The sequence below is a fragment of the Atractosteus spatula genome, chromosome 13, assembly GCF_055471065.1.
Source record: "Atractosteus spatula isolate fAtrSpa1 chromosome 13, fAtrSpa1.hap1, whole genome shotgun sequence".
Lineage (NCBI taxonomy): Eukaryota > Metazoa > Chordata > Actinopteri > Semionotiformes > Lepisosteidae > Atractosteus > Atractosteus spatula.
In genome coordinates, this window is record NC_142718.1 from 32,414,500 (window position 1) to 32,439,352 (window position 24,853).

Consider the following 24,853-nt stretch of genomic DNA (forward strand, 5'->3'; position numbering starts at 1 on the left):
AATGGGAGCCTATCTCCCTATTCTAAAAATGCACCCTAAACAGGAAAGACGTTTTTAACTGAGGTATCTTTACCCAGGAAACCCAGGTTCCCTAAAAACACAGAATAGCAAGCTCTCTCTATCAAGCTTCAAATACTTAGCTCCAGTCAGGTTTTGTTTGGATGATCATGAATTAGGATCTCTCACCTGGCGCAAGCTTCATTTTCCACCTCCTCTGGACTCTTGTCTCTCCTCTCCTCTTTCTTCTTCCCTGCTTCTTGTTGTACTCCTTCCTTGTTCTTGTTTTTTGTTGTGATCTTATATTGTGTGCTTCTGTACTGCTCATTAACAATTTTTAACCCACAACATACCTACTGTAGGTATACCAAGGTAAACTTTTCAAAGGTTGCTGATCAAGGGACCCCCACATCTCAACAAACATCCTCTGTGCTTTGAAGCTAGAAGTGTTTACTCTGCCAAGTGTCACACACTTCATCTAAAATCAAAGAGACACTTCTCAATCAAAAGAAAGCTGTAACAATATATTACAATATAATAGGATTAAACAGTGCTTCCCAAACTCAGTGGTGTGTCCTAGAAGGGTCTCAAGTGTGCTATGGAATCAAAAGAGGTGTGGACTTTCAAATATTTCTTTCCAGCTTTGAATCAAATATCAAACAGCTATGTTCAGTGAGACAAGTTTACGTTTTGCATGACTACTGTATGTCACTGGCCAACAGTGATGGGGATTTGGTTCACCACTGGCAGAGCACCAGATGCTTGGGATAATCCCAATAGTGATTCCTGTAACTTGCAGCGATGTCAGTGACAGAGATGCTGCTCCTGCAGTTTGTGCTAACTCTCTAGTCAGGAGCTATGGAAGTTGCAACTTGTCAGAAGAGTGGCAGATTGGAGGATTGTATCCATGTGTGTCATCTGCTCTTTGCTGGCTATTGGAGTCATCACTGACATGATTGTCTTGAAAAAAATGCTGAATTTCTGTACTCTTGTTTGATTTTTTTATTGTAAGGCTGCTTATATACGCAACAGAGTGGTTCCTTTTTCCACAGAGGTCATCTCTGACCAGTTGACTAGGCTAAACTAAATCAACGTTTTTACCAGAATAGCTTTTATGACTTCACTATTCACTGTTTTTAGAATTCTTAAAGGACACATTTTATATTATTTGAAATTCACAAATAACAATTGATTGATAAATGAGAATGAATAATTTCTTTAAAAGTTGTAATTTTGTAAGGAAATTGATATGGTAGCTTATCACTTTTAAATTGATAGGAAATGGTTTTGTTTTGCTTAAGTTGCATTGGAAGCATTGCTCAGAATGCTATATGATACCAAACAAAGTGTTTTTTACTGCAGCTTCAACTACGGTCAAAGCAGATTTATGTACTGTGAGCCCTTGTTAGCGTGAGAGGGTCAAATGTCAGTGTGGGAAATGGGCACACTCTTTCTGCTGGATTCTTCTGGGTCACTAAAAGCCGAGCTTGAAGCTAGGAGAAGGGAGTATTATTGAGAGCATCTTCGTTTGTCTGTTTCAAGTTATACACTTCCACTCCTGTGCACTAATTCAAAAGCTTTCTTGTCGGATTTGCTTGCTTGCCGGTTGTTTTTAATGGTTCATACACATGTTGTTCCCCTCTTTTTTATGTGTTGCCGCAGGGATTCAGCCATGTCCAGCAATAAGATGCCACACAATAGCTCCATCAGCCACATTGAGAGCGTGCTGCAACAGCTAGACGAGGCGCAGGGACAGATGGAAGAATTATTCCATGAGAGGAAAATCAAGCTAGATATTTTCCTGCAGCTTCGGATTTTTGAGCAGTACACCATTGAGGTAAGAGCTGGCATGCAATGCTACGGCAATGGGCTCAAGCAAACAGATGGGGACATTCTCCCTGGAGATTAGTCAGTTCTTCTTTGACACTCTAGGATGGATGGGCTCAGCTGGCAACAGGGGGAACCGAGAAGGAGGTGATTCACTTTTTGATGGTACATCTGGTAGCTGCTGTGGCTTATTAAATAATGTATTATTTTGTAACAGGAGTGGCTGGTTCTAGTTGACTTTGATTAATAAGTCCTCTTTCTTGCGTGATTCCTTTCTTAAACTATAAGGTACACTTTTTTTAAAGCTACACGGGAGAGATGAATGTGTTTATTCTGATTGATTTTATTTACGACTGGTTCTCAAGTTGTAAATAACACAGAACAGAAAAAGGTTTAATTGTCGTCAAGGGGTACTATGCAAAATGTTTGCAGACATTGAATGAGGAATGCCATTTGATGCATTAGAAAAAGGTTTCCTTGTAGCCATATTGTGGTGTGAAAGAGGGCATCATAGTTAAGACTCTGGAGCAAAGCTAGGGGGTAAAATGGATTGCAAAAAGAGATCCTTATTATACAGAATTAATTGACCAGAAAGTGGAAATGAAGTGAGCTGCTCAGATAAGGATTAATTAACTCTTTCACACCTCACTCTGAATTTAGTTTAAGTGCATTGCTGATCATTTTTATCATAGAATGTGGCTTTTTTTGCATCATCATTTATTTTGTTACTATTGTTCAGTGTAGCAGCACTGTGGTAATGGCCTTAGGATTAATTTAATCAAACTTTAGTACTTTTTGGCTTTGTTAAAGGAGTAGTTTATGACCCACCATCCAAAACACTGAGTGGTCTTTGCTGAAAAAAAGGTTTAAATTGTTGTTGTGAATTAGAACAGTTAAAAATGAAATCATTATAATTTTTGGGACTAATTCAAAAATCCAAATTCAAAATGAAAATTATGCTTGAAATTCAAAGCAATGTATTTGAAAGTCTTAAAAATGCACTACAGTATTTTCCCAGACTGACATTAATATTTTCAATGATTTTTTTTCATAATATATTGCATTAAGGCATTAAGCTTGTGTAGTAAGTATCCACCCAGACCATACAAAATCTGAAGTGTGTGCCTTGCTTTAGGTGACAGCTGAGCTGGATGCCTGGAATGAAGATCTTCTGAGGCAGGCAAATGACTTTAACACCGAGGACCTCACCCTTGCTGAGCAGCGTCTTCAGCGACACACTGAGCGCAAACTGGCCATGAACAACATGACCTTTGAGGTCATTCAGCAAGGCCAAGACTTACACCAGTATATCATGGAAGTACAGGCGTCAGGTAGAAGAAGGTTTTTTGTTTATTTTGTACTGTATGTGTGTTTTTCAGCCAAAATGTGTCATTAAAATACTGTACAGTACTGCTTCGTTTTGCAGACCATGAGCAAGTGCATGAGTGTGGAACGTAGGGGAGGCTGTGTATTAATCCGGCCCGCTGCTGGAATTCAGCAGCTGGAGCAAATTCAGGAATTAGGTTAAAATGCAGAGCTTTTTTCCACAATCCTCTTATGAGTGCTGTGCCTTAATGTGACATACTGGGATATATTTTAACTATCACAGGAGAGGTTAAACCTCTGAATACCCACTTAACATGTAGTGGTGGGATCCAGTTTGAATCAACACTGCTCTGCTAGGGAATGATTTGAGACTTTAAGTTTTGTGTGCAGATGAATCCTAGCATCCGGATGAAAGTTCACTCTAAGTATGATTTCTTGTAGTGGTGATGTAAAGCAAGAAGAATTTTAAGTGCATTTTCTATAAGACACAAAAGTGTGACTAATTGCAAAGGTCAGATTAAAGTTATTTTGTCCCATGCTTAAAATTACTGATACAGAATTTCAAAAATATAGAGCAGAATCAATGCTTTCAACTGTCATTAGTTCAAATTGAATGTTAAATTGTTAAAAACAATTCTTCTCTTGTGTGGATTTCTTTTCATTTCAGTGGAAGGCATATTATGTGGTTACACACCTTAACTTTAACCTGCAAAGGAACAAGTAAAGGTTTATTCCATGCTGAAAAGAGAAGAAAAGAAACACAATGTTTTCTTCGGAACCCAAGAAGGCTCCACAGCTGTGTTTCTTTTCTTCTCTTTTCCGCATGGAATAAACTTCTACTTGTTCCTTTGTAGCCTACTCATGCTGATGCAGCTCCCTACTTAAACTTTAACCTGATCTGAAAGGCATTCAAACACATCTTAATTTAGGCCTAATAAAAAACTACAATTTCACTGTTAATCTGAAATGATATTTAATGACATGAGGTGCATTTACCCTCACATTTCAGAACGATTCTCATAATTCTAGAATCATTCTCAATTTCTATACATATTCTGCTGAAATGGTGTCTTTGCACCTCACTGAAAATGGCGGTATTTTTAACCTCATAAAAATGCCTGTGCGTGCACACTTTGTTATTTCATTTTACTTCATTCTCATCACTGTGGAGTGGGACATCACTGCTTCCTTATTTTTGCTCACACTTGGCGTAAAGTTATAGAATTTTGGGACAGCAGCAGTGGGAGGATGTGCCCTGTGCAACTCATTCTCTGCCGAAATTCAATTTCTGTCTCTCAAGTGCCTTTCTACCCTAAGCCCCACAGCACTTCCTTATACAGCAGTAAAGTGTGCAAGGCCAGCTTCCTGTCAGGGGAGAATTCAAGGCTATCGGGTCTTCCTGTGATATTATGTCATAGTAAATGATCAAGAATCAAATGAACCCCTTAATCCCAGTGTTTTTATGTTATTTTTATAGTTTCAGAAGCACATTCACACTACTACATCCTTCCAAAATGCTCTCAGTGGTGTTTGCATAAGAAAAAAATAGTGGAATGCATTTTTTCCCAAATATTTATACAAGTCCAAATGCACTAAACAAATAAGTAACAGCACACCAATCATACAGAGAAAAAATACAATTCATGTACAAGAGAAACACAATTTTTAAACTAATCTGTGCAACCAGGTGAGATCAGCATGTTTTTACTTGAAAATCTCTATATTGGCTTCAGCCAGATTTTACTCTTTCCTGCGTAATGCAAACCTTAATCTTCAGCAAGTGTTTTTTTTTTAGTCATTTCCATCATGCTGCAGAATGGCACCTGATAAAACCTGAAAATGTCCATCTTGTCTCTGAAGTTGATAACCATTGTTATGGCTACAAAAAAACACTGCTTTGAACCTGTTGTTTGTAGATAGTATATGGTATAGTTCCACCTACTGGAGAAACAGTGTAATCTCTGTTTTTAAATTAAGAAAACATTTGGGTGTTTCTTGTTATTTAAGAATGGAATCAGTCATAGAGTGTCTGAGAACAGTATGGGAGACTATGCACATATTATAGTATGGGGAAGATTTAACACCACTTTCAAACTTCTTTATCTAAACATCAGGAACACTAACCCCTGAAATAAGTATGACTTATTTGATATCGATAAAAGAGAAATAAATGTTGTCAAAAATCCAACAACTGTCATTTGGCCCTGTTTATCTTGGATATCCTGGTGCTGCTGCATGTCTGAGTATGCTGTTTTATTTTTATATTTAATCGAACTACAGTTCTTGTAAAAAACTACAGAAATTCTTATATAATTCAGCAAACTGATTTATTCCAGTAACTCTTCAGCGGGTCGTATTTTATTTTCTATGGGTAGCTATAGAGTTTAATAAATTTCATAGCATAAATCCCAAGCAACATTTTTTCAGACATTATTCCTTCTTTTTTGTTCTGTCTGTCAGGGATTGAGCTGACGTGTGAGAAGGAGGTGGATCTCGCTACCCAAGTGCAGGAGCTCCTGGAGTTTCTTCACGAGAAGCAGCACGAGCTGGACTTGAGTGCTGATCAGACGCAGAAGCGGCTTGAACAGTGCCTGCAGCTCCGGCACCTGCAGGCTGAGGTCAAACAGGTAAACGGAAAAGGAAGAGCAGGTGCTACTGTCTGTAGTGTGGCAGAACATTGGACAAGGAAACTGAAATTGTCAACTGTGCTTCCTGCTGTTAATGAAAACATGATAGCTTTGATTCCTACTAACAAAAATTCAGCGGACCGTTCTGTGACTTCCTTAGTGTATCAGTTCAATATTTTATCGATATTTGGCTCTTTGTGTCTATTAAATGTCTCTTTCAGTATTTGAGTAACTGCACATCAGTTCAGTTCTGACAGTGTGTTCAGTTTAAATAACATCAAACCTATTATGATCATTTACAGCTGATAGTCTGAAAAGTCATTGAAGTTTTAAGCTATGTGGTAAAATGTTAGTTGTCATGAGTACATAACCTCAAAGCCATCCATTAGAATACGGTCTGATTTTGATTCTACTATATTGTCATCTAATTGAAGGAAGTGAAAGGTTTAGTATTCCAAGAGGGTGTGCAATTTCATTTAGGAGACCTAACTTTTTTTTTTAAATTTACTAAGAAAATACATTTTAGCCAATGGGAAGTATTAAGAGAGCCATCCTTTATAAATGCTAGCATAGGTTACAGGCAATTATTTTAAGTAAAAACAATACCATAACTGAGATTGCACATTCCATTTCTTTTATCTAAATTGGGTAGACGTATTGGTCTACAGTTTTATGTGTGATTATAATGTAATGACCTTCTAGTGTAATGTCAGTAATGTAATGGAGTAATGTCATGAAAGACAGATTAGTAGAAGCTATTTAAGAGTTTATTTAAGATATTTACGACGTTGATCTTTCAAGTTTCTTATATGGTAATCTTGTTGTGGTTGAGTATAATGAGACAAAGATAAAAGAAAGACAATTCTCCAACAGACAAAAGTATCCTATTGCTGACTTTGTATTTTATTTTTATTTTTGCATTTTATAATGTATTTTCATTTATTATTTATAATAATTATTTATTATTTATTTATAATTTTATTATCTGTATATGACCTGGCGGCATATTTGGTTTTTTTTTTTCCTTTATAATGAAGTTACCTTAAGATAGATAGATATATAACTCATTTTTATGCTTTATTATTCATAATTAATCAAAAGTTCATTGTTATAGAACTTAACCAGCTGTGTGATTGGCTGAGGTTTCCAAACCAGGGGTAGGATACTTGATATCCATTTATCAAGAACATCTAATCTGAAAATAAAATAAAAAAGAACATTGATTGAGGATATTCAGGGGCCCTTGGGCATTTTTTCATACAACAAATTTAAATTCTACAGTGAAACTGAAGTGGTATAGAACGAATTGAATTTTAGATGGCAAGATTGCTGTTTCGTTTCCTGTATGCATAAGGGCTTATAAAATATAAAACATTCTTGTGAGAGGAATCTGTAGAATCATCTCCTTCCTGGTATGGAAAATTGTAATTAAAGTTAAATTAATAATTCAGCCTCATGATACTAGCCATTCATACACTGAACATTTTTGAGACTAGAGAATGACTTAAGTCTAGTACTGGATGTCAATGAATAATTGATCTGCTGTGGGGTCTGAGCTGAACAGTTTAATTTCAGATATTTTGCCTGTTGCCATATTTGCTTAAGTGTTTTCAGGCAAGATCCTTGTCTGAGTCAGTAGAGTTACAACAAAGCATGGCATTCTTGATTTTATTTATTAATTTACATTTCTTTGCTCACAACGTTTCTCCTCAGGCAATGCAAATACCACATTCAAAATATATAAAAAAACTTTGCATAACGTACCTTAGATTAATCTTAGTGTATAATTTGTATATTCAGGTGGGTAGCTACGTCAGCATGTGTAGGCTGCAAAGGAACAAGTAATAGGTTTATCCCATGCTGAAAAGAGAAGAAAGAAAACATAACGTTTCGGCTGTGGAGCCTTCTTCGGGTTACTTGTTAATTTGTATATTGCCTTTCTTATCTCAAATCCGCCTTCACTGGTTTAATATCAAATGTTAAACTGTTCTTGTCAATTTAACATAGTTGCTCAGTATATCTTTGGGGCTGTTGGAAGGAAACAGGGATTGCTACAAAAGGCTTTCAAAATACTCAGTAGAGACAGACAGAAACATTTTAGGATGAAGCTCAGGGAATTCTAGTGAAGTGGAACTTAAAAGCATATTTGTCGTATATAGTATGTGCTTTTAAATTTCATTCCACTGGCCGCAAGGCCATTTAACCTACATACTTCATTTTTATCTGTAAGAAACAGGGCCAGACCACAAGAGCTTCACAATCGTCACAACTAAATTGGTAGGAGGTCTCACATTCCATTAAACATACACTGCACCTCTTTCACTGTGATGGCTGGGACTACTTTGGTAAAGTGTACTGCATTAAATTGAGGAATCAAAGTATATGGTCTCTAGTTTGTTGGATTCCTCAAGGAGTTTTCATAGAAAAAAAGTTGAGGATAAAGAGCAGAACCCACATTTTGTCCAGTCTATGACACCCTTGGTTTTATTGAAATTTACTTGCTCTTGGTATGGATAGATACACTATATAATTAAGGATTTTCCTAACATTTAGGAAAGACAGGAGAAGTATGGAAGCAATGTCTTATCAGACACATATTAGTAACAACTATACATGAGAATATATTCCTTTTCAGAAGGTGTACATGAAGATAATGAGTGCCTGTAATTGGTCAGTGTACTACGACTGACAGAATCTGATTAATCCAACTATTCTTGTGGGGGAAAATCACAAAATCTCTTAATTTAGCTCTGTTTAGATTGCTTGCTTTTTAGAATGAGACACTAACACAAATTATTGATAGTCTATCTCCTACTAAAACCTGTCTTGTTTCTTTGCTCATTCATCCCCCTGTGTGTAAGCATGCTGTTTTCTATGAAGGTGGTAGGGCAATGCCTTGAGCAATTGTGGATGATGATGGTGCTGAGTGTTCATTTAAAGCCATATGAACAGCTGTCCTACAGTAATGCTTTGAGGCAGCAAGATCCAGATTCTACTCTTATTGAGAAGAATCACAGTAATCCTGCAGACCTTTCTTTCCAACAAAATGATAAAACCAGTTAATAAGTCTGCTTTACCACCCTCTGCTGAACAGTGTATTCATGCATTCTTAATAACAGCATACAGTACATACTGTAATATTGATAGACAGCTGTTCACCAAGCTTTCTGCTGTTTGTCAACTACACCCATTCCTGCTCTCAAAAATATGATTTTGTTTAATTTTACTACTGTGAATGCTACTTATGTGACAAGAGTAGAAAGATACAATAAAGTGAGACCTATGGCTTGTGCTTTGTAGCGTTTTCCTACACTCAACTCAAATCTAGCTCCTCTGTTAGATTATGCCTATCTGACCATTTGGTAGATAGTTGCATATTGATGCAAGAATCTCATCCACTTGTTTCTTGAAGGAAGCCAGGGTATCAGCTTCAACCACATAGCTGAGTAGCTCGTTCCAGCCTCATCAATGAGTCCCTGAAATCGGGTCTTGTGCCAGTAAGATATCTTGTGGACTTTAGGCCATGTAATATTGTTCTTATGCACTTAAAATGCAGCTTCTTATACTGCCAATCATGACATTTAACAGGATTAGATAGCAAACCAGGAATTACTGATTCAGTACTTATCTTCATTGGTTTGCCTTTATTGCCTTTGGCTAAAAAGAGACCACTTGTAAGTTTTAGCTTTAAGACCTAGCCTCTGTTGTGTTTGGTTGCAGACATATAACAAAATAGTTAAGGGGTTGAAAATTCCAGGTGGAAGTTGGCTCTGGAGGCAGGACAATAAGAGGTTAAATCTGATAACTCAGTTACTCAGGGTGTTCCACAAGGTACTATGCTGGGACCTGTACTATTTAAATGCTACTATTTGATGTAATCAGATCTCAGAAGCTAAGAAAGGCTAGGCCTGGCCAGTACTCTTATGTGAGACCTTTAGGTGGTGTTAGTGGTTTTGGAAGCACTCTGGACCAGAATTTCCAAGTCCACACCCTAGTATGGTGACAAGGAATAGAGTGTTGTAGTATTAGTGGTGACCTTATATTATAATTCAAAGTTAATTTTAGAAACTTTTTTTTAAAAAGGTATCTGTGTTATATCGCCATGCTGAAAATTAATATTTACCTTTATATCATTATGACCAGACTACTGTAACATCTTCCTAGGATATTTATTAAGATACTACAACAGGCTTAGATACTGTAAATCCAGATTCTGTGGCTCTTACACTAGTCAATACTGCTCTCCCTCAACATGTAAACCCTGTTCTGTGTAAATTGCATTGGCTCCCAGCAATGCATTCATCTTCAGGTTACGTTAATACTTTATTGCATGTTCTTACAGTCCAACACTGAGGTCTGCCCATTTCTCTCTTTTTATTCTAAGATAAAGCTCAACATATTATGTAGTAGAGTCTTCTCGTGTGCAGCTCTGCAAATTGTGGAGCTCCTTGTATAAATCCTTTAGAGACCCTGTGGTTCTCAACATCTTAAAAACTCACTAACAGGTATTTTTCCAGTACTGTATTTTTACTATTGGTTTTATATAGTCAGTTTATTGTGTGGTGCTTCAAATATTTTGAAAAAAAAAAGTTCACTTATTTACAAAGACATTATTATTTTTGACAGCATATATTTAGACTCGCATCTTCCTTTCATTTTGTTCTTTTTTCAAATTTTCCCATCCATTTTAATCAATATTGATGGCAGCTGATAATTACTATTGATCAAGCTTCCTGAACATTGTCCGCTGAAGCAAAGGAAGGGAATTTGCATCTTCGGTCTCCTCTAGTGTCTACCCCTTCGAATGTAATAATTAATTGTGTGAATGCCTGTGAACAGTAAGACAATTGACTGATGTGTGCCTTGTCTTGTGCCTTGTGTCCAGGTGTTAGGCTGGATTCGGAATGGGGAATCCATGCTCAGTGCCAGTCTCGTCAATGCTAGCTCCCTGTCAGAGGCGGAGCAGCTCCAGAGAGAACATGAACAGTTCCAGCTGGCCATCGAGGTAATTACCGTAATAAGGCTAATTGTTTCAATACGCATTGCCATAACAAGCCTCTATATAAACATGGAACAATGCATTAATTGTTTTTTGTACTATTTTAATTTAATTTCTAAACCTGCTTTTTTAGATAAACATGTAAGCATGTAAGCATGGGGGGGGGGGGTTGTTTTGGAAAAAGAGAGACATGCCTGCAATCTTATGGATGCTGAGAGGTCTATTAAGTATAAATGTATCTTCTCAAAGTCCTGAGCCCTGGGCAAATTCATTAAGCCAAACACTTCAAGTTAATCTCTGGAAACTGCACAGACAGTGTTTTTTTTGTGGGGGATTCGTCATTTCTTTGGATTCAATCTGAGTAATTAAAAAAGAGGCCTTCAGCTGACAAAGTTCCTGACCTTTTTGAGCTTCATAAAAACATGTTTTGAGGATGTAGAGCCATATAATACAGTAACCTCTACTTCTCAAATATATAGTATTATAGTATATAATAATGCTTTTATCTAAAGCAAAAATATACATTTTCACTTTTTCACAATTTTACTTAAATCTTCAATATAAATATTTAATATAAATCTCTACAGTATATCTTTAAATGTAATTAAGATCTTAAAGTCTCAGCTTGCTCTGATTTAATTTTAACTTGTATTGTTCAGACAACACACATTTCCAGTAGATGTGCACTGGAAGCAATTACAGTAATACAATGGAAGAAATTAAATGAAAAGTATTAATCATTATTCCAAAATATTTTATGTAGTACATGTGTGTGCTGTCCTTAGTTAGCTTTAAGTAGAAGGTTAGTGAGATATTTTTTTAAGATTAGGGTAGTGTAATTAAACTCATAGGAAGGCCAAAATTCCCTTTTTATTACATACTGTATTGGCAGTCTGTTTATTATCATTCTATACAGTATGTCTGACTAATCAGAGGAACTAAGGAGACAAATTTATGTTAGCATAATCTGGAGGGGAAATACTTACATATTTTGATATACCACTACCAAATTAGATAAACAGTGTTAAAGTGCTGGTGTTTTGCAAATAAATATACAATATACATTAGACCGCCAGAAAAATAAAAGCAAATAGAAGTTGAATCCTGTACTGAGCGATAGTTTTGGTTAATGTTTTCAAAGAAGCACAATACAGTTATGACTTTTGTGACTGTTGTCATATGAATGAATCAAGTGGTATCATAAGTTTTGCTACATAGTTTTGCTTAAAACCCCCATATTCCTGATTGTCAGTTTCCAATGTGTTTAATTTTAGCTGAATACTGGAAATAGTTTGAGCACAACTTGGCAGAGAATATACACTACAGTAGTTCCACTGACAGATCTGCATTATTAGAGGCTGAATAAACTTGTTAAAAGTATTCAGTGCCTCTTAAAAATAGATTTATTACCTCCTCTGCTCCACTTCTCAGTTCAACTACCAAACAAGCATGCAGCATTTTGACACTGAAAAATATGGATGCTGTCCAAGAAAAAATGATTTAGGTCTGGGAGACTATATTTAAAAAAAATCATGCTCAGTTTTAAAATTATATATATATATTTCTAAGTTTAAATTATTTAATTTTTTCACATGCTACATGACCTACAACAAGATTTAAATTTTGTTTAATTTCTCACATTTCCCATGCTCACACCTCACCTTCGTACCATGTGCCTGGCATTTCTGCACAACCGTCATGCCTCCACCCCCACACACAGTCCCTCTTTCACGCCACTTCTCTGCAGAAAACCCACCAGAGTGCCCTCCAGGTGCAGCAGAAAGCAGAGGTCATGCTTCAGGCTGGACATTATGACCCTGACGCGATCAGGGCTTGTGCAGAGAAGGTGGCATTGCACTGGCAACAGCTCATGCTCAAGATGGAGGACAGGCTCAAGCTGGTCAATGCCTCTGTTGCTTTCTACAAAACCTCAGAGCAGGTGAGTGGCACCAAGAGGGGGATATTTAGTTTATGATCTTGCAAAACTATTGTCTGAATGACAACTATATGGTATATCGGTTCTGAATATGAGACTAAAGGGATACTAGTTGACCCATCCCAATCTTTTGAGAGTTAGTACTGCAGTTTATTAACTGAGGATCTCATGCAGCGTTTTTAAAGGATCCCAGGGATCTCTGTATAACAATGTCCTTCCTATTCCCAGTCCAAACCATACTTTTAGAATGTCTGTTCTTACAGTATGTGCACTTACATTTGTTCCACTTTTCTTTGCTTATGGACAATTAAGCTTTTGATTCAGAAATTCAGATTTTTAACAAAAAGAATCAAAATAATTTCAAATAAAATGTGAATTTTTGTAATGCTCATGCTGCACGCTTTGGATTTGTTGCAGTAAGACTGTTGACGGGCTATTTAAGTTTCTTTCACTAAAAAAATAGGTGCAGTAACTGCCTATCTGGATGTTTCTGAGAAGCATTCCAAGAAATAAAAGCTTCCTAAATGCTAGAAGCTTTTTTAAGTCAAATTAGTGATTTATATAATACAAAACATGAAAGAAGTAAAAAAACAAGACATCTCAAAACTAGAACATATGTTATGGCAATTAAGTACTGTAGGCATACTGTGCCAAATTCATACAGTACCTAGAGTTCAAAGATTCAGCCACTAGGGGGTGTCACTTATGCACTTATGCTGTATGATCTCAACTGGGACATTTTTAGTCTTTGGATAACTAGAAAAGCTGTCAGATCTGTTGGTGTGCCTATGAATATTTTTATTCCAGACTGCATAGCATTTCTGAAGGTTTTTTTGAGCAGCAGTAGCATTGAATGATGGGGTGCCCCCTAGTGTCTTAGTCTGGAAACACTGAAAGACACATGACATGATTTTGGAATACCTGGAAAAATACTTTCTTCCATTTTATAGGTACATTATAGGTACCTGCTACATGCTTCAAATGTAAATAAATGACATATTTTTGTCAGACTGTGTATTAAGTGTGTCCCTGATCCTGACAGGTGTGCAGTGTGCTGGAGAGTTTGGAGCAGGAATACCGGAGAGATGAAGACTGGTGTGGTGGCCATGACAAACTGGGAGCCAGTGCTGAGACAGACCATGTCATTCCTCTGATAAGCAAGCACTTGGAACAGAAAGAAGCTTTCTTAAAGGTGCTTCATGGATTAATTGATGAAGGGAAATGGATTTATGGTAGATTTTATCCATGATGTGTTCATGGATCACACTCGGAGTTTTTTTTATATGTAAGAAACATATGAGTCTGTCTTTGGTTGAAAGGACATTCAAAAATGCTTTTGTTTTGCATTATGCATTGAACATGGGTTCTATGTTACTGTACAATTGGTATAGAATCAGATACTCCCTCTGATCAAAGTTAGAAAAAAATGCATAATGCACTGGAAAACATTTTTTATAGACACTTAAGAGAGACAGTTTGTTCTCTAATCACTGCAGGCAAGAAGGTAATGCAGCATAGATGCAATGTGTTCTCATTCCAGTATTTTATTTTAAGCACCCCTTCACAGCTATGTGGACCATGGGAAAGTCCCTGATGGTTGCTGAATCCAGTGTTTGTGCTGCACAGTATGACCTTGCTGTTTGGCCACTAAACTACTGCCCCTCACCTCCATATTTATCATTGAAGCAGTAACATTGAGATAGATAGATAATACTTTATTAATCCCGTAGGGAAATTGATGTGTTACAGCAGTCCAGCCCAAGACAAGCAAAACAGACATCAGAATAGTTATAAAACAAAAGACAACAAAATAAATAAAAATAAATACATAGGTGTGTGCAAAATGTGCTGATCATAGTCACTGTAAAAACAATAAAATATGTGCAAAATGTGCATAGGTTTATACAGACTGATTGTCCAAAAAGTACAATGGAGTAAACATGCTGTCCATAGGGGAGCAAATGAAGGGCTAACAGTCCTAGCCTAGGGCAGCGTTATACACCCTGACAGCCGCTGGCAGGAAAGACCTGCGGAAACGTTCCCTGATACTGATACTGCAGTCTGTTGTGATCATATACCCAAATTGCAAGACTGCAGCATACAAGCATGTGGCTATCATTCTTGTGTGCAGAATGTTTACAAATATGTTGTTACAACAGTATTTACTTTGGAAAAATTGATATCGGTGTGTCACGTTCTGATTCTGACGTGTTATGAAAATCTCATAGTGATTTTACGTGTTACATTTCAAAAGCTGCTTGAAAGTTGTGAAAAATACTGCAGTAGTTAGTTATTGTGACAAGTACAGTATATCTAAACAGTGTAAAAGGAATGTGGCCAATAGATATGTGTGCTGCCCAAGCTGGAAACCTAACTTGTGTTGTACTGGAATGTATTTAATTCACATAAAATGATTGTTCATGCATTTATCTAACGCCAGGAAGGATTAGGCACTCTTTAGGCCTGGTGTATCCATTAAATTTGTAATGTGTTCTCCTGGCCCGATGTGTATTAATAGATTGTAAAATTTTCTCTGGAAGGCATGTACATTAGCAAGAAGGAATGCAGAGGTATTTCTGAAGTACATCCACAGAAATAATGTCAGCATGCCTGGAGCAGCAAGTCATACCCGTGGGCCTGAGCAGCAAGTGAAAGGTAAGTATATGAATATGACAATAAAAATGTTTCCCTTCCTTCTCTGTTGAATGTCAAGAACTCAGGTGCTGCACAGTCCTTTGATTTTCGTCTGTTTTTACCAAGCATTGTTCATTACCTGCAACAATTGAAATCTAGCCTTATGTGAAATTATGATGCCCCATTTTTCATTTCTGTCTCTTGTGCTGTGACTCTACAGTTCACATTGCACCCTATTTCAAGAGTCCAGAGAACCACAGCCATACAGTGGTCAGACACCCGTTGAGTATGTGTGAGCTATACTTTCCTGATCCCAGCAGGAGCCCATGTCTTCTAGGAACACAATCATAAAGATGCTTTGCCAGAAATAAACTCCAGTTCTGTAGACCAGGGTTACTGACTTTATCCTCCCAAAGTACTGTATAGGAGTGTTGATGTCAACATACAGGCAAGGGACTCGACCACAAATCATTGACTCCAAGCACATCTTCTTTGTGCTCATCCCAAAGTGTCTATTTATCTGCATTAGTCTCTGACTCCATGTCTTTATTTTTATGGTTGTCAGAGCTTCTTATATAATCAAATCCTTTTTTTTCTGTGAATGCATTTCATGCCTTTTTTGGGTCATTTTCAGCCTTGTGTATTTTTTTGGGTAAATGAAAGTATAGATGTAATTTTCATTCTGGCTTTCCAGCTATTCTGAACGAGCTGCTGCAGAGAGAAAACAGGGTATTGCACTTCTGGACGATGAAGAAACGAAGACTAGACCAGTGCCAGCAGTATGTCGTTTTTGAACGGAGTGCCAAACAGGTATTGCCGCTGGTGTCAAGCTAATTAGGGATTGCATCCTTATAAAAATTTAATATGGAATGTGATCGCTGTAGATTACTACATGTACCGAGGGAGTTTTTTATGATGAAATGCAAAATTTCCATATATAAAAGGCTCCAACTTCTCTCCCTGTATTATGTATTATTGAGCAGTAAAATAATTAGGCCCCCTGAGCACATAGTCATGAAGGGAACCTGTATCGATGTGAGACTCTGGACATTTTGTTTTGACTTTTGCAACAGGCCTTAGACTGGATTCAGGAAACCGGCGAATATTACCTCTCCACTCATACTTCCCCTGGGGAAACTTGTGAAAAAACTCAGGAACTCTTAAAAGAATATGGAGAATTTAGAATATCTGCCAAGGTAAGAAATCTAAAATAGTACTATTTGGGTTCTTCCACACTGCTGGAATTACTGTCCTCAAAATGCTTGTAAGTTTTCAAGTACATTTTAATTTTAAATTATTGACTGACATTATTGGCATTTAAATATGCACATACAATTGATTTCTATTTAGATCAATGTAGGATTATAAAAGAAAAAAACTGTTCCTAGAATGAAAAAGAGAGATCTGAAATAACAGTGGTAAACCCTAACAAAATACCTACTTTTTCTGAATTCCCTTATTCTTGAAACATGAAACGTAGTTCCTGTATATGTGTGACTTGGGAAGAGTTTGAGAAGTAGAAATGTTTGCCATGCAGGTTATTTCTGAAATTATATATACATCACCTTAGAGGTATTCCTTCAGCATCAACTGATGTTAGCAGTGATTCAGTGCATATTGGTGTCAGCACATGCTTATGATATTAGGACAGAGATTCAAGGTACTGTTTAAGTACCCTACTGTACTTTGCATTTTTCCTGAAATCATATGGGTTGTATTAGAAATAGAGTAAAAGAGATTCTGAACCTTATCCTTGAGGTGTACTGTATTATTTAATACTGCGGTATAATGAAAGTATGAAGTCCTCTTTGATGGTGCAGGTAAAACTCAATTATTTTTTGCTGGAAACAGTTTTTACATGCCTGTCATTGTTTGAGCAGCTTCACTTTTATTATTTAGTAGATCACTCATTTTCAAGTAACATATTTCATAGGTCTGCCTTGATTTTTCCTTTCAAATTTCAAGGTTTGCGATAGAGAGGTTTAATGTGAGTACTGTATGTTTGGTGCTTTAGCAAATCCAGGAGAAGGTGAAGCTGCTCATTCAGCTGGCCGACAGCTTTGTAGAGAAAGGTCACGTTCATGTTAACGAACTGAAGAAGTGGGTTACCACTGTTGACAAGCGCTACCGTGACTTTTCACTACGAATGGGGAAATATCGGTCCTCCCTGGAAAAAGCGCTTGGCATCAGTTCAGAGGTAAGTGTATTCTGTCTTCAGCCACTCTTTCAGTTCAGAATCTTTTTTTCCCCTTACTTTCAATTTGGCTGGAATCAACTGGATTGAGGTCTGAATCCAGAATGTGCCAGCAGTCATGCAATATAGATGCCTTCTGCATATGAGAGCTGTTCTGTTTCAGTTCCTCTTACATAACAGCTTGAAAACAGGTACTGCTGAACAGCCAACAGGATATACAGTAAAAATGACTGTCCGAGAATATGGAGCCATATCAATTTAATTTGATAAGATGTTTTGCAATTAAAGTTTGACTCCTACTTTACTGTGGAATATTGCTCAGTGTGATCAGGATAAAACCTGTATATTCAATGGTGCATGAACCTCACTTTTCTAACTTGACAACTACAAAATATACAGTACCAGAAGAAAATAAGGCAAGTTTCACAACACATAAACCGTAAAGCAAGAACCATTGCTTATTTTCTGTTGGGGGGAGAGGTGATGTGGGAGCATGTCTTGATTTTCTTGTTAAGCATTATCTTTAAAGCACTCAAAAGGCACACATTTCTTACTTAAACATCTAAATCACAAGTGGGCAAGAGCTGCACTAGTAATAAAGCTAACGAGCCATGTGCTTTATCAAAGCCTTGGGTAAAACTGTATGCTAACCCTATTAAAAGATAACATGGCAGGCTAATGTAAAAGTCGAATAACTTACAGTGAATCAAGGAGATGTCAATATAAAAGCAATGTAAATTACTGCAGCCTCATAGGAAACCACAGGAAGTGGAGTAAATCAGTGATGTAAGCATGCAGAAACTGGAAAAACAGCTAAATCAGCATGGGAAGCTTTCATTTGGAAAGGCAAGCGTTCTTCATTCTAAAGGTGTGACCTGTCATGAAAATGGTTCTCAGAATTAATAGGAGTGCTGTTGTGTGTGTAGGAATACGAGCCTCAGTTAGTCTGAGCACACTGCAGACTACATCAGGGTCTAGGGTTGAGTCCCTGTTCAGGCCTCAGAGGGGAACTGGGAACGCTATCTCATTAGCTACTCAGGTGTAGAGTGGGACTAATACTTATTTTCTCAGTAACCGGTAATGTTTATGGCACTAGACATTGACTGATATGCCAGTGTTTTGTAAGGATTCCTGGTTCTAATTTAGTTATTGAAATTTGGTGCTGAACAATCAGACAGCATTCATTTTCTGCCTGGGGATCATTAATCTGCAAGACTGCTTTTGGATAGAATTTCTTATTTACAGGATTGGAAGGGATGAGACCTCTGACAGAACTGACAGAACAGGAACTGATAATTGCTCGCCCCATTTGAACAGAGCTTTTCTGTGGTGTTCTGATTCATTCCTGCCTCCCTCTTACAATTGGGGACAGTTGTAGAGGTCATTCCAACACAACAACTTGTTAAACAAACATGGATTCTGGATTCAATATGTAGGAACCTTTCTGTTCAAATTTGAGGTTATTATTTATACAGATATTGTAATTTACAACACCAAAGGAGAGAAAAACATCAAGAACATTAAAATATAATCTATTTCAAAGATGAGGTATAGATAAGATTTATCTTAGATATGGAACTCAATTTATACAGTATGCATAACGCAAGCAGATGAATTGGGATGAAGATATTTTGATCCTCTTAATTTCCCAACTAAAATAACAATGATAAAAAGATACTTTGACTTTCCCCTTGAAAAACTCCTTTACAATGTGGCCTACATTGACTTTGGTTGAGATTGGTAAGGACAGGAATAGACGCAACCTTCCCTGTAGCAAATGTGTCAATATACACGGTCAGCAGGGAGAGTTTGGCTTTTTTTTTCCTTCTATTCAAAGGCTAACAGTGACCTCATTAAAGAGCAGAACGACTCCCTGTCATGGTTCAAGACACTAAATTGTTGCCCTGCTTTGGGCTAAGCAGAGACTGAAGCCCACATAAGAGAGCTGAGTCGAACAAAAGAAAAAGTAATAAAAATTGGAGGGGAGGTCAGTACTGAATTGTGCAATGAAAACTGTATCTTTTCTCTTAAAATTTATTTCACCCATGTTTAATATGGGGATTCTTCTATTGCTTCAAAGAGAAGAAAAAAAATCTTATTTGATTTCATTTTCCTCAGTTATTACCTATGACCCTGGTGTCTTGGGGATATTATTCTTGGGGAACTGAAGAGGCTCTATCTGTTTTATTGGTAGGATAATAAAGACTTAGAGCTGGATATCATCCCAGCCAGTCTCACTGACCCTGAGGTTAAACTTCGGGATGCAAACCATGAGGTCAATGAGGAGAAGAGAAAATCAGCCAGAAAGAAAGAGTAAGTAGGGTAATTTCTTACACAAAAACTTAAAGATACAGTATGGGTGTACAGAATTAATATATTTTGCCATGTGTTTCCCATTGCCAGTCCTAGTGGACCACTGGTCAGCCCAGATTTTTATTACAAGTGAATGTTTATAGAAAAATCAGAATGCTTTCTGTTGTACACTGGGAAGTCGTGTCCTCATTTACTTTACAGCTAGGACATCTTGAAGGGTTTTAAATGTAGCATAAACCAGCAGAAATCTTTATATAAATGATTAGGTTACATACAGTAGTAACAGTTAGTTGTTTACCAGGACTGCAGTTGGTAGCATTGATCAAGTATTATCTGGTGCTGTCACATCAGAGACGCAAGAACGAAAGACTCTCAGACTAAGTATGGCCAGAATCTGTTTTGTGCCTTCATTTAAACAGAACTTAGTGTTATCTCAGTATTGTTTCTGCTTTTGGAATACTTGTTTTTCACTTTGTTGTATTTAGCCTGAACATGTAGCCTGATTTATTATGTACTGTATTAAATATACCTTTCTTCCGCAAATACTTTCTGAGTATATTCTGTTTATGGCTTTCTGTGTGGTCTACTGTGATCATGATTTTTAGGAGTAGAATATCAGGAGTTGAACTTCAGCTACAAGTGTAGTTTTCCAGTGAAGAATATCTGAAGTGAACCCCTTTTCAGAGAATACATAAATTAAAACCTTTCTTTTTTCTCCCCAAATAGGTTTATAATGGCTGAACTCCTACAGACCGAAAAAGCATATGTCAGGGATTTGCATGAATGTTTAGAGGTGAGTGATGTCTTAAATCTTGAATTCTTACTGGGAAATTTAAGTGCTAGCACTGACGATAACATAAAAAACTTGTTGAAATAAATTAAGTGAATGATGTAAATGATTCATAAATAAACAGGTATATAATAAAATGTACATTAAGCTCTGAGGATGTTTTAAATTCCATACCTTTTTTTCTTTGTCTAGACCTACCTTTGGGAAATGACAAGTGGGGTGGAAGAAATCCCTCCAGGAATAATTAATAAGGAACATGTCATCTTCGGCAATATTCAGGAGATATATGATTTCCATAACAAGTATGTGAAATCTATACTGCAAATGTTACTTATATTTAGTAATAGAAAATTCCTTGCATTTATATAGTGCTTCTCAGCCATAGGATTTATACATAGGCTCAATACCTTATAGATCAGGTGGAGAACAGAGAAATTACTTCATTCGTTGAAATTAAGGCAGCCCTGATTGTGTGAAGCCAAAGTGGAAATAAGTCAGGACACTAGGTTAACACTATGAACAGTGCTAAGAGATACTTAATTACTAAGCAGTCAGGACCTTGGTTTTACTGTATGTCTCATCCAAAAAATGACATGACAAAAATGACAAAATAGCACAATATCTCTAGTCTTCACACTGGTCATTGATTTGGAAATTCTAGTAGAGTTTTTCCTACTGGTCCACCAACATCACTTATAGCAGACACCTGATTTTCCTTTGAGCTCTCCTGCCCCAGCACTAAATACGGCCCAATGTTGTTTAATTTCTGAGATCTGTCAGATTAGGTTACAGGGTGGCTTTGCTGCTTGAGCATATTTCCTGGTACATTAATTAGTTTGGTTCAGATGATTTTTTTCCCCTAGAAAGATCAAATTCACATTTTCAAACAAAGCTTTAGAATTTGCAAGAAATATGGGGTGAATTATTTTGTTTAGCTCAAACAAGTGTCACCTTTATATGTATAAATTAATTTGCTTAGATAAATTAAAATTAGGTCCACAGTGATCCTCAAGATGGCTCTGTATGCAAGAAAGATGCTACCTGTACTTGCTATTTTAGGTAATTAATTTTTCTGCACAAAGTAAGTCCTGACATTCAACATACAACAAGGTTTGTATATTTTTATCCATATTATTTAGGTGATTGTAAGACTGTTTATTGATCTATTTTATTACAGCATTTTTCTTAAAGAACTGGAGAAATATGAGCAGTTACCTGAAGATGTAGGCCATTGCTTTGTCACATGGGTAAATATACATTTTCTGTATTGTCTGCAACATTTGAAAGTTACTTCATATTCAAAAGCTAGTGGCAATTTTTCATGCATTGGCAAAATCAGAATGCTGAGTGGTTTGTGACTGCAGTCTCTAACGTATTCCACACTGCATCTTTATCCTGTCAAACGTCTTTCATCATAAGGCTCCCTGCTTAATCCGATGCATGTCTGCAGCACTTTATGTAATTGCTAACAGCCAAGTGTTGCCCTCTAAATAAGGCTCTTGCAAGAGGTGTGGACAGCAGTTGCAGCATACAGAATTCTTCTGGAGGCTATGTGAAGCTTCAAAGGAGTTTATTCATAAGGGAAGGGAAAACAGAGTGGATGAAATAAAGATAACATAAAGAACTGGCTAAAATAATTCAATGGAATATCTGTTAAATATGGAATTTTCTTTGTAATAATAGTAATTGCTGTACTTCTGTTTTTCTTTAATTATCTGGTCAACAAATCAAACATGTTTTTTTCTTCCAGGCTGACAAATTCCATATGTATGTCACATACTGCAAAAATAAGCCAGATTCTAGTCAGCTCATTTTGGAACATGCTGGCAGCTTTTTTGATGTGAGTAATTTTTCATTTCAATTTGCTGTATTTTAACTTTTAAAAAAGAAAGAAAGCAAAAAAATAGACCAGAGAAAGGACAGTACCAGAAGTAGAGGTACCCCGTTTGAGTACATTATTCTCCTATATTGTTTAAAGGGAAATATTATTTATTGGTGTATATAATGTATTAAAAACAGATTAAAATAAATCAAATGAAATGCATCATAACAGAAAGAAATGTCAGTTCTTTCAAATATCCTGCAGATGGCACATTAGAGCTGTCTTTGTCCAATTCAATGGCACCAGTAAATGACCAGATAAGTATAAATGGTGGCAACATTTTGGTGACTGTACTCAAATAAAATCGCATCAGATAGAAAAACTGTGATTCTTCCATTATAGTTTTAGTAGTGGTGTGATTTGGTTCTTCTGTCATCCTTCAACTATTTGTAGTTGTTTGTTTCTTTAACTAATGAACACTTGAGTATAAAATGCTGTTTCAATCACAATGAAATCTGGAATGCATAAAGAATTAATAAAATATGTGAATAAATAACTTTTTCTTTTGCATTTTTAACAGGAAATCCAGCAAAGACATGGCCTGGCAAATTCCATCTCATCTTACCTAATCAAACCAGTACAGAGAATCACAAAATACCAGCTTCTTTTGAAGGTACAGTAAAATACTGTAGCTTAGAACGTTCTCCATTCGTAAAGAACACTAATTAGTCCAACTCCCCCTGGAATCTCTGAAACATCAAAGTACACGACTCCCTCTCATTCTCTGTTTCCTGTGTATTGGTATGTTTATAAAGATGGTTTAATTTTAGAATGTCAACTTGCAACACTCGCTAATAAGTCCCCATTAGCACTTCATTTTGCTCAAAGAACAGGCCCTGTTGTAGGCATGCTGCACAATTAGTGTTTTGATCTTGTGCTTTTTTTCTTAATTGAAATGTGAACATCATAGCGCTTTAAAATGCAAATCTCTAGATTCCTACAGTTTGTTTTTAAAATGGAATTCAAATTTCAACGAAAGGGTTTAGATTTATTGTTCCCTGTATGTTTAAATTAAAAAATGAACATATGTAATGTGGAACAACGCAGAATAAATTCAACAAATGATGTTTTATGATAATGATAGTAGCATAGAAATCATAAGGGGAGAATGTACTCTTGACTGATTTGTGTGTCCATGGAAGTGTGAACTATTTGCATGTTGATGCTTTTTTGAGACACCAGGGAAATACTGTACACATTTTCATGGAGTGATATTTTTTTAAATTAAGGAAATTATTTCAGACGCCTTCTTGAGAACTGCCTACAATTAGTTGAAGCGGCATGGAAGTGGTAAATGCTTAATAAAAAGTGAAAACCAGTTTACTCCTCCACTAATCAAGAAAGCTGCTTTATTGGAACAGGAACTTCTGACTTGTTGTGAAGAGGGGAAAGGCGAAATTAAAGATGGCCTGGAAGTCATGCTGAGCGTCCCTAAGAGAGCCAATGATGCCATGCACGTCAGCATGTTAGAAGGTATGTCCCAAGGATGTATTTTGAAGAAATAAAGTAAAAAAGAAATACAGTACCTTGTTTTCATTGGAATGACTAGCACTGTGGCACAGGTGGACCGGGCTTTTGAAAGGATCTGTTTAATCTCCCAGGCTTTGATGAAAATCTTGATGTCCAGGGTGAGCTCATCCTCCAGGACTCCTTCCAGGTGTGGGACCCCAAGTCTCTCATTCGGAAGGGAAGGGACCGCCACTTGTTCCTCTTCGAAATATCTCTGGTGTTCAGCAAAGAAATAAAAGACTCCTCAGGACGCACTAAATATGTCTTTAAGAATAAGTTGCTGGTAAGTATGATATTTTCTGCTCTTTTCTTTCAAAACAACTACCATTTTTTGAAGATACCACCTTAAAAAGAATTAAAGGAAGGGAAATACTTTAATTCTAGAGTTAAAAATTCTTCACAGCACTTGAGCATCACAACGCTTTAAAATTCATTGCACACCTTTAAAAGACCAGTGCGATGTGTGACTTTTTTGAAGGCAACGGTTTGTTTAATTATTCCAGAATCAAACCTCTGTTGTTTTTCTAAAAAAATCTGTTGACAACAAGCATTATTTAAATTTTCATGCTTTTTTGAGACATCAGGGAAGTACTGGTAAATAAGTAATCAGCATCAAGTCAATATCTTAGATCACTTTCAGTACTGGATTTAATAACCGGAGTGTTGTGAACTTGTGAGAAAAGTGCAAACAGCATGGTGGCATGGCTGCTCTTGCGTTCTGGGTTTGATTCTGGAGTTGGGAATCCTCTGTGTGGAGTTTACATGTTCACATGGTTTTTTGCATGTTTCGTTTTTCATAGACATGTCGGTTAAGTTAAT

General features: G+C 36.7%; 1 protein-coding gene across 1 annotated transcript in view; it reads left to right on the top strand.

Moving 5' to 3' along the window:
- Positions 1–24,853, top strand: part of kalrna (kalirin RhoGEF kinase a) — a 209,033-nt gene that overhangs the window by 104,073 nt on the left and 80,107 nt on the right. The window contains exons 13-30 of the mRNA XM_088930063.1: positions 1,660–1,834; positions 2,960–3,155; positions 5,611–5,777; positions 10,663–10,782; positions 12,497–12,715; positions 13,755–13,904; positions 15,253–15,367; positions 16,041–16,156; positions 16,420–16,542; positions 17,361–17,543; positions 19,735–19,853; positions 20,580–20,646; positions 20,836–20,945; positions 21,821–21,890; positions 22,394–22,483; positions 23,046–23,138; positions 23,887–23,998; positions 24,127–24,317. Of these exons, the coding sequence (XP_088786189.1) occupies positions 1,660–1,834; positions 2,960–3,155; positions 5,611–5,777; positions 10,663–10,782; positions 12,497–12,715; positions 13,755–13,904; positions 15,253–15,367; positions 16,041–16,156; positions 16,420–16,542; positions 17,361–17,543; positions 19,735–19,853; positions 20,580–20,646; positions 20,836–20,945; positions 21,821–21,890; positions 22,394–22,483; positions 23,046–23,138; positions 23,887–23,998; positions 24,127–24,317 (2,416 nt within the window). The remainder of the gene's footprint in view (positions 1–1,659; positions 1,835–2,959; positions 3,156–5,610; positions 5,778–10,662; positions 10,783–12,496; positions 12,716–13,754; positions 13,905–15,252; positions 15,368–16,040; positions 16,157–16,419; positions 16,543–17,360; positions 17,544–19,734; positions 19,854–20,579; positions 20,647–20,835; positions 20,946–21,820; positions 21,891–22,393; positions 22,484–23,045; positions 23,139–23,886; positions 23,999–24,126; positions 24,318–24,853) is intronic.